A 13,981-nucleotide genomic window follows, 5' to 3' on the forward strand; every position below is an offset into this window, starting at 1 on the left:
TTACAACAAAGTAAACTAGACAAAAGAAAATGTTACTAAAAGAATCGTAAGAACATATACATTTACAGTACTATACTGTAAGAAATTTGCGTATAAGTGAACACACGCAGCTCAAAGCCGTGTTGTTCAAGGGTCAAGGGCGGTGTATAGGCACAGCCCTGCCTGGACTATGACTACTGCATTGACCTAAGAGCCTTGAAAAATTACATCTCCATTAAAGCCCAGTTCCACCCACATTCCCCATCCCTATTTGCACATATCCATACTTCCTTCTAATGACTTCTTATGAACAGAACAAAAGCAACAAGGTGAGGTGCTGGGAAAACAAGTTTGAATTCCGATTTTATCCTTCTGTGATTATTCAGTGGTTGACACAATATAATAGGCATGTTTCTTAACGTCTCAGAGAGTCAGGTTCCTCTTCAATGAAATGGACTTAACATTGACAACAAAGTTGTGAGGCGAAGCACCTAGCGAGCACAGTGTCTGGATATACTGGATACTTGAATGTTAGTCTTCCTTTTCTCCGAAAGCCAAGAACATATGGCCTGAGCTACAAGCCTCTGCTTGGTCTGGCTCACTCTTGCCACTCTCCCACTTCACCTCTCTGCTCCAGGTACTCGGCTTCCCTGCTATTTTTTGGACAGCTCGAGCACACTCCTGCCACAAGGTCTTCCGCCTATATTTGCCTTTGCAAGATCATTCTCCAGATATCTTGCAAGTCTTGCTCCTTCATTGAATGCAATCTCTGTTCAAACTCATCTCCGTAGAGAGGCCTTTCCTAAACCACCTGATCACAAATAGAGACTGATTCCATTTTGTAACCAGAGGCAGGATTCATGTCTAGCAGTCAAATTTCTGTTCTCCGTGGGCTCTAGGAACGCCACAAATGGGGTGGGACAAGTTTCTCTCAGCCAGCACAAAGAGTCCACAGAAGGGTGGATTTCCAGAAAATGGGGTCCTCATTTCATTAAATCAAAGACAAGCTTCACTATAGGCTCTATGACTCTGGTCCAGGAGCCCTGGCCCACAATGGATGATGGCAGAGAAGGTACACATGGAAACCAGATCAGAACCTGAGGCTGGTGTTTGGAACCCACCCCTACCCCTCACACAACCACTTCAATCAGCCAGCAAAGTGGCCCAGGTCCCCACATACAGGCAACTCAGAAGGCATTAGAGATTGCTGGAAAGGACCATATTAGGACTTTGCCTCCCAAAATGACAGGTGCATGGCAAGACACAGCGAGTAAAAGGGCCTTGGATGCCCAGCAGCCACTACAGGGTGACAGACAGCTAGGTGGACCAGGGCTCTGAGGTCGGATCACAAAACAAAGTCCAGGCAAGCAGAGGGACCCAGAGTACCATAGTCCTCTAGGAAAGCCCCTACATTGTCTAAGATCCTCCCTCCACCTGCCACTTGCCTTCGGGCTTAGATCTAACCTTGCTCAATGGGGCCTTCGGTCCTGGACCGGGGTCCACGTGGTTCCAGAGATATCTCTCCACACCGGCTCCCGAGGTCTCAGGACTAGGACCGACGCCTAGTTCTGGTTCACTATTCATGCCAATGGAGGGGGCACCTCCCCACTTCACACCTCTCTCAAGAACCACGAGAACATAATCCCTTTCCAGGCAAGGTGGACCCTGCCCATGTGTCTGCTCAGTATAACTTGGGAGATGCGGCAGAATAACGTCCTCCTCCCGCAAAGTCCACCTCCACTTGCTTTTCCTCTAAGAAAAGTCCCCGGGAAAGGCGTGCCTGTGTTTCCCTTCACCCTGAGGTGCAAATGCCCTTTCTGAGCTCAGGTCTGGGTTAGGGTTGGAGGAGTCGTCCTGAAACCGTGAGAACACTCCAGGGAGGCCAAAGTCAAAGTCGCTGGGGATGAATTCGAACCTCTGTCCTCAGCAGACTGCTGGTGAATTAAACCCCAGCTGTCTGCTTGCCCCACATAACCTGAACTAAACATCCAAGGACTCGCATGAGTTGAGGCAAAAACGCACCGGTAGGAATTGGTAATCAACCACCAAAAAGCCGCTGCACCAGTATTATTATAGTAATAATAAGTGTGGGAAATTGCTCAGGCGTCCCTCGCCTCCCCTACCCCGGCGGAAAAGGGACCAGTCTCCAGCACCTCCCTCTCCAGGTTCACGTGGGGTCACCAGTCCCAAAGGCAAGGAGCTAGGATGCCGGCTCCGTCACTCCCAGCCCCTCTCCCTCCTACCATTCGCCGGGACGCCGGGGACCAGGGTCCCGGGCAGGGGAGACTCACCGCGCAGCCCGGGGGCGGCCATGGTGCGGACACACCGGACGCGAAACCCGGACTGGCCCGCGGCGGCGCCGGCGTCTGCACCGGTTTATTCCGCCGCGGGGCTAATTCCATCGAGCTCAGCAACGCCCGGACGTGCCCGCCCCCCGCCCGCTCCTCCCCCTGCCCTCCCCGCCACCCCGCGCCGCCCGCCGCGCCGCCCGGGTTCGAGCGGGCGCTCCTGGCTGAGCCCCGGGCGCCCCGGCGCCGCGAGCGCCACGTGGGGAAGGAGCGCGCCCGAGGTAGGGGCGAACCCAGGCCGCGCTGGGGTTCGTGAAGCGGAGGGGCACGCGGGGCAGACGGCCGCCTGCTCTCCTCCACCCGGGGGAGGTGCCTCCTAACCTGGTTGGGGCGTGAATGTTCAGCCGGATTATCTCGTGCACCGTCTGGCTGATTAGTTTCCAATTCCGCCCCGCCGCCCGGTCCGGGACACTGCCCGGGTCGGGGTGGGAGGCTCCCTGGCCCAGCTGCCTTCACTCTCACTCGCCCTGGCGACCAGCTGTCCCCACCGTTCCCTAGACTCCACGGGGCGGGAGTAGGGGAGTAGCGCACAAGAGATAGGACAGGAAGAGGGGCTGCAAAGAGGCAGAAGGAGGGGTCGGTCTTAATGGGAGCCTCCCCCCAAGAAGCTTGGGACTGGCGGGAGGAGGGAGACTGTGAAGCGGAGAACGAGAGGAGCGCCATCTCTGCCGCCAGGTTCTGGTGCCCAGCGATGAACTGAGAAGCGAGGCCCTCTGAAGGGCCAGTGTGGATAATGGAACCTCCACCTCCAAGATGCCCTGAAGCTAAACAAGTTCATTAATGCCAGGAACCCGACAAATGAAATGGTGTTATGTTAAGGTCAAGTATGCTGTTCATTCTTGAGCGTGAAGAATGGTTATCTCCTGCACTGATAAGGTAGGCTGGTGGCGATTGCTCCCCACCTGCTGCTAGAGGACAGAGGGGAGCAGACAACACAGAACGAGTTAGGGGCAGCACAGAAGGAGAACCAAAATGTCCCAATCCAGAGCTTTATTCTGGCCACTAGGAATAGTCAGGCTAATGTTTATACAGGACCTCCTCATCCTCAGGCACCCTTCTCAGAGCTTTACCCCTGGAGATCATTTAATAATGACACAACCCTATGAGGCAGTTACTGCTAGTGTGCTGGGCTCAGGGATGAGACTACAGTGTAAAAGGTCAAAGCAACTTGCCTCTAAGAGTCTGCCTGGATCCCCAAGCAGGCAGCCTGCTCGGAGTCCGTGCCCCAACACTTTGCCATTCAGCTACTTTCTCCCAAACGATGCCTGTCTCCCCTTTCACTCCCAGGGAACCTGTCCCATGTCTTCTCAATGCCAAGAGCACTGGAAACCTTTCTACAGATCCATTCCCTTTCTTCTCTCCCTCCAGCACTTTCTCAGCCCCTGTATACTCCCTCCTTGCGACGCCACCTAAAAGTCTCCCCTTGGGGGACACTCTTATCTGTTCTGAGAGTATGTAAGAGAGTCCCTGACCCCAGAGGCAGGCCCTGCCCCACAGTACCTGCTGAGAAAGGGAAACTCCTAAGACACACCCCACTACTGGTTTCTCTTTTTGCAGCCTTTTTACCTTGCTCCTGACATTTTTTTTTTTTTAATCCAAACATACAGTTTTTCTGATTTGGCATTTTTCTTGGTAGTGAACTGCTATATCTGTAGATATGAAAAGAAGTTCAGGCTACGGAGGCACGGGCAGTTGGAAAACTGACACCTGATGCCGGAGAGGTCACCTCACAGAGAAACTGCTGAGTTTCTCTGTGGCTGATGCTTCCAATAACACCTCATCCCCAGGTAGAGTGTTAGGGAATCAGTAAGAAGAGAGACAGTAATTCCCTGCCCCTGGATCTGGTTTCCTACAGAGACCTCAGAGGCTATTCAAAGTTGGAGATGGGATGGATGGACAGATGACCACCTTTGAATTATTCAGCAGTTATATAAACCTTCTATCCATTCTTCCTTTCCTCTTCTTACTAAATTCCCCACCAAAACTGCTCAACACAACCCATGCTATTTGCCTGTAATGGATTTTCCCCTCCAGGTTATTCCCCACAATATCGGAAGCAGTTGAGTCCTAGAAACGTGGGAGTCAGGGGCAGCTGGGTGGCTCAGTTGGTTAAGCATCTGACTTCAGCTCAGGTCATGATCTCCCAGTTCCTGGGTTCGAGTCCCATGTCAGGCTCTATGCTGATAGCTCGGAGCCTGATTCTGTCTCTCTCCTTCTCTCTCCCTCTCTCTCTCTCAGAAATAAAGAAACATTAAAAAAAATTCTTTTAATAAATAAATAAATGCGGGAGTCAATGTTTCCCATGACAGCAAGGACTGAATCTGTAAGCAACAGGGATGGCGTGGCTCTGGTGGGATGGCCTGGAAGTTCTTGCCTGGGTGTCAAGGCACCTGGGTTCTGAACCTGACCTGCCCCCCAGCAGCTGTGTGACCTTTGGCAAGTCACTGGTGTTTTCTGAGCTTCTTTGATTCCCTGTAAAGGGGCAGGGGAGGGGCACTGGATTAGATGATGCCCACATCCTTTCCAGCTCCATCATCCAGCACTTTAAGTGAATAGAGTCTCTCCTGTGTTAGAAGGATCTGGAGTGAAAATTCTCCACCAAATTCCTGTCACATACCCAGGGCATTTCCTTTATTCTCATGGGTAGTCTCTCCCCAACTAGAGTCTCCACCATCTTGCCAGCATCTTCATGTAAAGCTTTTTCATAAATTTTAAGGAGGGACAATCTCTTCCTGAGAGTGACATTACCAGACAGTGCTTTGGGGACCAAGTGAAGTTTGGTGTTATCTACACCTTCCACTAAAAGATGTCTGGAGTAGACAGACCCTCGGCTTCCAGCATCCAGCCCAAAAGAAACTCAGCTCTTTCACCCCTCAGGATAAAGTAAATCCCTAATTCTCTGCCACTGATGATAGAGACACATATTCCCTGCTTTGAGACTTGATTCCCTCCCATGTTTTTTCTTGTCACTTCTTAGGTTATTATATTATTATAGAGCAATTTACAGTTATCCCCAGACTCTCAGCCGTATTTTACCCTCTCAATCCCTTGAGTGAGACGAACATTCCTGTTTTCCAGACAAGGAAATGAAGTCTGAGAACCACTAATGGTCTTGTTTGGGACCATGCAATAGAACAAGGACCATGTGTAGAACCCAGGCCTGCCCCCAAGGCTTGGGGGTCATCTGCCATGGCCCAGCCTATGCTGGATGGGACCCTGTTTCTGCACCTGCCAGCACACTGTTTCCAGCCCCCTCAGTCCTCAGCACCCCTCCCTCCCACAGGGACCCCTGAGGGTACACAGGACCTTAGAGAGCCAAGGGCTCAGAGAAAGCCCCTTCACACCTGTTCAAGCTCCTTCACCACAAGGTCAGCCACACTGCCAATAACCATGTCTGTCTTGGCAAGAGCCTGGCTCCAGGGCCCACCCCTCTGCTCTGCTCTGCTCAGAAGCCCCTGGATCCAGAGCTTGGAGACCCTAGTGTTGCTGAGCAAATCCCTTTTACTTTAGGGCACTGGGCAGAGACCCTCCCCACCCCACAGAGGCAAAGACACCACTTTGTCCCAGAGATTGGCCGTGCCTGGGGCTGGGGCGCTTTCAGATGGAGCCTGTGCTCTCTCCCTCAGAACCAGGTTCAGGGCTCGGGCCCAGCCTACCACTGTCATGTCAGCCTAGAAGACGCATTGAACCATCAGCCTTTTGCAAGGTGAGAGATTGGCCTTTATTGTGGGCTCAGGAGGGCACAAGAGCAGAGCACAGAGAGGGCAGAGCAGCACTCCGGCCGGTCAGGTCCAGTGAGGCAGGCGACAGGAGGCGCCCAGGGAGGCAGCCTCACTTGCTGCACTTCCTGGGGGAGCACGTGCACTGCATGGCGTTGAGGACTTCATGGTAGACGAGGGAGCCATTGGTGCAGCGCAGGGGCACCCGCATGGGCTCCGTCCGAGTGGGCGAGCAGCAGGAGCACTGGTCCTGCACATCCTCCATGTCGATGGAGTACAAGGCTTTGCTGGCACATTTACCCTGTGACGGGGCAGAGAGAGGCGAGAGTTGCAATGCTGGAGAGTCCTGCTGCGCGCTTTGTAAAGGTAGATCTCGGGAAAGTCTGGCATATCCACTCTCCTTATGGTACTATTACATCCAAATCCCGCTAGCCGCAATTTCTATGCGTATTCCATCGGGAAACATAATGCCCAGCTCCCCTTAAACAACTCTCCATTCTCTTTAGAGGACTTGAATCTGTCTACAGTTGTTTTGTTTTTTTTCTGCTTCTGGGGTCAAAAGTTCCCAGGTACTTCAATACAACATTTGCTTAAAAATATATGCTTCTGGTTCCACTCACATCTCCTCCCTGTGAGTATTCCAGGTGCTTCTAATAGGTTACTAGAGATGTGTCCAAACAAGAAGACTCACCCCTCCCCACTTAGGCCTCACTGAAGTCAGGGTCCCCTTACCTCGCAGTAATGAATGTCCACTTCCTCTTCAGACTTACAGTTTCCCACTTTGACATACTGCAGCCTGGCAGTGATATCCTTGCATTCTGTCTCCTCACCTACGGGACAGGAGAGAGATGGGACCTGGGACCTGGCTGGGATTCTGTAGGACACTCTCCAGCCCAGTTCCCTCACTTTACTGGAAATAGGTCAGTTTCACAGTGGCCAGATCACCAAAGCCAGCTGCAAGGAGGGGAGTTAAATTATCCTGGTTCACCTCAGAATCTCCTGGCCCTCCAATCTAGAGATACAGTTATGGCTGGGTTTAACTCACTTAATGGTACAATTTTAACCACAGGAGGAGCCTAGATTCACTGCACTTTGGTGATGTAGATGGATGAGACTTGCTTTTATGTAATTGTAGACTCTAAAAATTATAATGACTGGAGCAGTCTTCTTGTGCTTATAACTATATCCGGAAGCTAATGGCAATGAAGTAGTCAATAAATATAATTATTATCTATCTGTCTCTGCCTTTGGAAAAGAGGAAAGGCAAATGTCATGGCCACACGAGGGGCTAAGAGGATGCCTGGGAGCCCTGGAGGCCTCCCTTCGGGAATAGCTGTCTCCAGCTCTCTGGCATGGCAGGGATTAGTGGCGTTCAGACCTGAAACTTTACTTGTCCCCACCAATATTTCTAATATTGAATGCCAGCTCGCCATTCCCCATCTGCACACTGGGAGTTTTCCATTCTTGAATGGCTCCCAAACTAAATCAACCCTAACTACATATTAGCCTGCCTCCCAACTTCCAAATAACTCCATTGTACAATGAAAGCCTGCCAACCACATTAAAAGAATGAATAAGGAAAACATATTTAGGCCAACATACTATATTCTTTCGCTGTAGGTTTAAATCCTGAGCCTGGCTCCCTCTCCTTATGAAGGGTCTCTGCCTCCTAAAAGTACTGACCAACAAAGGCCTCTTGTTACCTCCCTGCTAGCTTTGCAAATAACAGCCTCTTGCCCAAATTCCATTGTGCAAAGTGTGCCCAAAGAGAAGTCATCTTCTCTGATGGTTTCCTGACTTCATATTCTTAAGCTTATGCAGACAGGAATCATAGAAAGACTTGCTTTCAGAGTGTGTTTCTGCAATCTGCAACCTGGTTATGGCAAAGGCAGGGACTGTCAGAGTGAGCCATCGAGAAGAGAATGACTGGGGTGCCAGGATGCCTCAGTTGGTTATGCATCCGACTGTTCATTTCTGCTCAGGTCATGATATCACCACAGTCAGAGATTGAGCCCAGAGTTGGGCTCCACACTGGGTGGATTTCTCTCTCCCCCTCTGATCCTCCCCCCGCTCATATTCTCTCTCAATAAATAAATAAACAAATAAATAAGCAAACAAACAAGCAAGCAAGCATGGAAGGTATTCACACTTTTCACTCTTTCTTTCTTTACCCAATACTGAACACGGTGAACCCGGGCCCATGAACCCAAAATAAAACAAAAACAACAGGGGCGCCTGGGTGGCGCAGTCGGTTAAGCGTCCGACTTCAGCCAGGTCACGATCTCGCGGTCCGTGAGTTCGAGCCCCGCGTCAGGCTCTGGGCTGATGGCTCGGAGCCTGGAGCCTGTTTCCGATTCTGTGTCTCCCTCTCTCTCTGCCCCTCCCCCGTTCATACTCTGTCTCTCTCTGTCCCAAAAATAAATAAAAAACGTTGAAAAAAAAATTAAAAAAAAAAAAAACCAAAAAACAAAAACAACAAAACAAAACACTAAACTAAAACCAAAAAACATTAGCACAGGCAAGTAATTCTATATTCAGAGAACACAGCACTAACACTAGGATTCTGCATGTTACTTGTGCTCATGAACACAAGAATGTGTGGGGAGATTGCTGCCTGACAGGCAGCCTTGCAGGGGTCCATCCCCAAAGCTGCTGTTGTGAGCTATGGGCTGACATAACTGCAAGGTCAAGAGGGGCCGAGAGTGAAGAAGGGGAGGTTAATACATGTAGACCAGTCTTGTGAATCCTTGAGAAGATTCTGTGTTCTCTGTGGCTCCCACAGCATATGGTGGGGAGCTGATGTTAGCCAGCTGGTGGCTTCTCTTTCTCTGGGAGGTGGCTGTCTGACACTCAAAGAATAGATGTATATTGAGTGTCTGCTCTGTCAAGATCATGGATCAAGGGTGCCTTCCAGGAGCTCTGGTGGCAAAAATAAGATATGAGCCACCCACACCTCTGGGAGGGGAAAGGCAGATAAGAGGAGAGTAATAGTTAGGAGTTCAGAGGAAAAAAGGAAGAAACTGCTTCACAGGCGTCTGAATGGTGATCTGAGAAGGAGGCAGTCTAAGAACATTCAGGGAAGGTGGCAGTTTCCTGCAGAACTGAACCTAGCAACTGGCCAATAATTAAGAATTATCTTTCCAGAATAAAGCTTCCTCCAAAGAATAGTCCCTGGACTTGGTCTGACGGATTTCAAGGGACAAGCTAGTGGTCATGTACTTACATGTGTCACAGCAGGTGCCTGGAATTTTCATGATTTTCCCCTAAGAAAACAACAAATTCCCAGATTAGGCACAAATAGTACACAGTGGATGCTGTCGGGTCACTCCAGGCCAATTCCTGGCTTTGGACTCAGCCCCGAGCTTCAGTCTCTAGACATAAACTGTGCAATGCCATCACAAATGTGAGCAGACTGACCCCACCCCCACCTGACCAGCCTGTAACAACTCTGAGTATTCTGGATTCTCTCCCAGTTGGCTCACCAGGACCATCATTCTCAGGGGAGACTAGAAATCATTTGATCTCTCACCTCTCCATCAAACAAGCTCCCCCAAGAAGAAGGTATCTAATGAAAGCATCGTATAGTGCAGAGAGTTTTATCTCTCCAACAGGCTTTGATTTTGAAACCTCAGTGATTTTTTAAACTGGGTCAGGGGTCTCCCTTGGACACTGGGACATCATGTCAATGGGGACTGCATGCTGTTCAGAGGACTCTGTTCTTAGAGTCAAAGATGGGGCAGTCAAGAGGAAAGCAGAGCCTGAGCTCCAGCTACTCACTCCCTCGGCCAGACACTTGTGTTCATCAAAGGGCGGGCAGCCTGTGACCCTCTTCTCCCAAATGTACTCTCCTCTCTCATTGACCTTGCAGAAGTGACTATCACAGCCATCCTGGAGTGTCTCATCACGCTGAAAGGAAAGAGGGGAAATGGGTAGAGCAAAGCCAAAGGCAGTGTTTGTGTTGCAGAGACACTTCAAACCATGACCTTGACACCTTGAAGTTGTTGAAACAGGTTGGAGGACTACGGAACAAGAATGAGACAATATCTATAGTCTCCACACCCAGAGCATACGAGACGAGCCCCAGTGTTAACAACTTATTTACTGTGAATAGGGTTGCATCAATGCAGAGAATCGCTAAACTCTTCTGACCACCTAGAAGCTTAAAAACATTAAGAGGTAGTGAGGGTAAACTAGCAAATCAACAACGGAACCAGAGATGAACCAGGGCACCACCTCCAAGCCCTAGCAACGAATTCCCACCTTCATGGATCAGTTTGTTTCACACCTGATTGCCCGTCTAGCCTTACAGACAATAGGCTGGAAGAAATCTTAGAGATCAACCAACTCCAAATCATGGGCCTCACGCCAAGGACACTCATGTCAATAAGAATGAAAAATTTGCTAAATCAGAGAGAAAAATTCTATACCTTCTATAGACTATCCATCTTTTCTCTATAAAATCAGAAATAGGTGGGAAGCCAGTATTGATGCAAACGTAGTCCCTCTTTCTTGGAGAGGAGATCTCCAAGTAGGAAACCCAGTGGTGACTTGAGGGGAAACTCCTGAGTTCAAGTTGCTCCTACCTTCAACATCACGGTCTGGCCTCCTCTTAGCTGGATGGTGCAAGCCACAGGCAGACATCTGCCACAGCATTCACCTTGGTTCTTCTCTTCCTTGTAACCCTGTACCCAGGAGAAAAGCCAGCCTTAGTGAACCTCCCAGAGCACCCCAATCATAAGGAGGCTTACTTTTCCAGCTTCTCATCTCTCCCATCCAGTAGTTTTACCAGGAGTTCAGAAAGTCAACAGCCACCTCTTAGCTAACCTTTGTCAGTTCTCTGTTCTCTAGATGGCATTCCTTCCCTCCACATACGTACCTCTTGCTCAAGTGCTAGCGGCCACACCTATTAAATCAGACCTCTCGCCTGAGCTCCAGACTTACAAATTCAATTGTTCGCCTGACAGTTGTTTATCTTACTGTCTTCTCAAGACTCATGTACAAAATGCAACTTGATTTTTGTCCCAAATTCCGTCCTTCTCCTGCCTCACCTTACCTTGATAAATGGCTTCACTACCCAGTTGCTCAAATCAGAAATTGGGGAGTCACCCTTGACTTACTTCTTTTTCTCAACCCCCCACTCATCACTGAATCTTGCCCAAAATGCCTCTCTAACTCATCCTCTGCTTGTCATGACCAGTGTCCTCTGTCATCACCTAGTCCAAGCCATCATCATCTACCACTAGACTCTGGTAATAGACTTAATTGGTCTTCCTACCTCCACTCTTGACCATGCACTGTAAGTCTCCACACATCTGCCAGAATGACTTTCACTCTCCTGCTTAAAAACCATCCATGGAGTTGTGGTTCTAGTGATGGCAGAGCAGCTTATATCAGACTGGCCCTCTGTAGATCATAAATTCTTGACAAAATATTTGTAAACAACTGTTAAAAGCACTGGATGGCAAAACCAATAACATCTTGTGAATTTATGTCTCACATAGAAGTAAACTATGTGACAACAATAGCACAAAGTATAGGGCGGAGAGTACATCATACACAAAATGTATACTATCAGATCAAAGTAGACTATGGTAAGTCAAGGGTGCATATTGGAATCTCTAGAGTAACTGCTATTATCTCTAGCAAAATATTTTCTATCTTCACTTGTGATTTCTTCTTTGGTTCATGGATTATTTTAAAGTATTTTATTTAATTTCCAAATATGGGGGGGGGGCATGTTTCTCAATACCTTTTTGTTACTAATTTCAAGCTAATTTAAATTGTGGTCTTAGAATATACCCTAAATGATATCAAAATCTTGACATGTATTGACCTTTTAATGGCCCAGAATTTGATCCAAATAACTGAAAATTCCATGTGCATTAGAGAAGTATGTGTGCTCTGCAGTTTGAAAATAGTCTATTGTTTTCAATTAGGTCGAGTTGGTGGATACAGTTTTCCAAATCTTCTATATCGTTACTGATTTTTTCCTACTTATCCTATAAATTGCTGAAAAAACATTAAAATTACAAAATAAGTTTGTAGACAAGCCTATTTCTCCCTCTAGTTCTGTCCATTTTTGCTTCATGTATTGGAAACTCTGCTACCAGATACATACACATCTAGGATTCTTATGTCTTCATGATGAATCTACTCTTTTATAATTATGAAAGAATCTTCTATATTTTTGGTAACATTCCTCATTTTATAGCCTATTTTGGTATTAATATATCCATCTTAGCTTTCTTATTCTTAGCATTGGCTGGCATATCTTTTTTCATCCTTTTCTTTTCAATCTCTTCATCTCTTTAAATAGGAAGCACATCTTGGGGCACCTGGCTGGCCCAGTCGGTGGAGCATATGACTCTTGATCTGGGGGTCATGAGTTCAACCCCTATGTTGGATATAGAGCTTACTTTAAAAAAATAATAATAAATAAATAAAACTGAAAGCGCATCTCTTATAAACAGTATACTGATTGAGTCTTGCTTTTTTATCCAAGCCTGACAATCTCCATTTGTTATCAGGATTCTGTTTTGCCCATTTACAATAATTTCAGTAACGAAATTATTGATATGGCTGGGTTTAAATCTACCATTATACTATTCATTTTATTTTTTGTCTTCTCTGTTATTTGTTCCATGTTTTTTTTTCCATAGTATTTTGGTTTAATCAAGTTATTTATTTAGAATTTCATTTTCTCTCCCCTATTGGCCTTTTAGTTGCACTTCCTTGACTACTAGTTTAGTGGTTACACAGGCTTGTCCATTTACCAAACCTCATCAAACTATATACTTTATATCTGTGCATTTTATTTTAGGTAAACTATCCCCCCCTGGAAAAAATAAGACTTTCTATGGCTTCCCATTGCATTTAGAACAAAACCCAATCTTCTTAGCATGTTCTACAAGGCCCCACATGGCTCCTTCCTAATTTTCTGACCTTATCTTCTACCACCATCCCCTTGCTTTTAACAATCTACCCCTGTGCATCTCCTAGGACCGTGAACATCCCAACCTCCTCACCTGAGAGTCTTTGTGTATGCTATTCCCTCTCCCTGGAATGTTCTTCCCCAAATTTTGTATGACTAGCTCTTTCTCATCCTTTAGTAATCATTTCAAATATCAATCCTCAGAGAGTATACAACATACAACATATGCACACACTCTCCATAACACTTAACACAATCTGAAAATTTCATTTGTTCTCCCTGAGAAGCATGTGAATTCCAAACTCAGTTTATGCTGTGTGTCATTGTATCCCAGCACCTGGCCCTTAGTAGGCCTCCTACACTCACTGAGACGAGTTGAGCTGGGAACTCCTTGGCAGTGGCTTTAAGTGACAGTCCTTCATTATATCTGCATTGGAAAAAGCAGCAGCTTCCAGACAGCAGGATTTCACAGTCTTTGCAAAAATGCCCCCAGATTTAGCAGTCAACATAGGGCAACCACTTTTTATCTTGCAAAGTAAGAGTATTCTCAACAATGTTAATAAAACAAAAATCAAAAAGCTACCATCAGCTGCTTCATCACTGCATCAAAATTAAAGCTCTTTTAATGCTACCCACCACTCAAAAAAAAAAAAAAAAAACAAAGGAAGAACATAATCTCACAATATTTTTAAAGAATAACTTGATTTATATGAGAAACCAACCACAATGTCATTCTTTTTCAGTCTTTTTCTCATTTTGCCTCATTTAGTGATAACCACTTAGAGATTCATTCATTTGGGCCCCGAGATTTTCCTCATATGAATCTCTAGCCAGTCAGTTTGGAGCCTCAGACAGAAAACACGGGCTTCTCTGCAATGTCCCCTTGTGCACTGCACATGGGCTCAATGCCCCTATCAGCAGGCAAGTTTAGGAGTCGCTAAGCCTGCTCAGAATGAATTTAAGCAATTTGCTACTCATAAACCAAGCTTCTGAACTCAGTGTGT

General features: G+C 47.3%; 1 protein-coding gene across 1 annotated transcript in view; it reads right to left on the bottom strand.

The window, feature by feature from the left end:
* Positions 1-6,024: 6,024 nt before the first annotated feature.
* VWF (von Willebrand factor) overlaps positions 6,025-13,981 on the bottom strand; it is a 138,115-nt gene continuing 130,158 nt past the window's right edge. Inside the window, exons 48-52 of the mRNA XM_030321487.1 lie at positions 10,630-10,728; positions 9,824-9,952; positions 9,270-9,309; positions 6,779-6,876; positions 6,025-6,347 (exon numbers count right to left, since the gene is read on the bottom strand). Of these exons, the coding sequence (XP_030177347.1) occupies positions 6,159-6,347; positions 6,779-6,876; positions 9,270-9,309; positions 9,824-9,952; positions 10,630-10,728 (555 nt within the window). The 3' untranslated portion in view covers positions 6,025-6,158. The remainder of the gene's footprint in view (positions 6,348-6,778; positions 6,877-9,269; positions 9,310-9,823; positions 9,953-10,629; positions 10,729-13,981) is intronic.

The sequence above is a fragment of the Lynx canadensis genome, chromosome B4, assembly GCF_007474595.2.
Source record: "Lynx canadensis isolate LIC74 chromosome B4, mLynCan4.pri.v2, whole genome shotgun sequence".
In the NCBI taxonomy this organism is placed as follows: Eukaryota; Metazoa; Chordata; class Mammalia; order Carnivora; family Felidae; genus Lynx; species Lynx canadensis.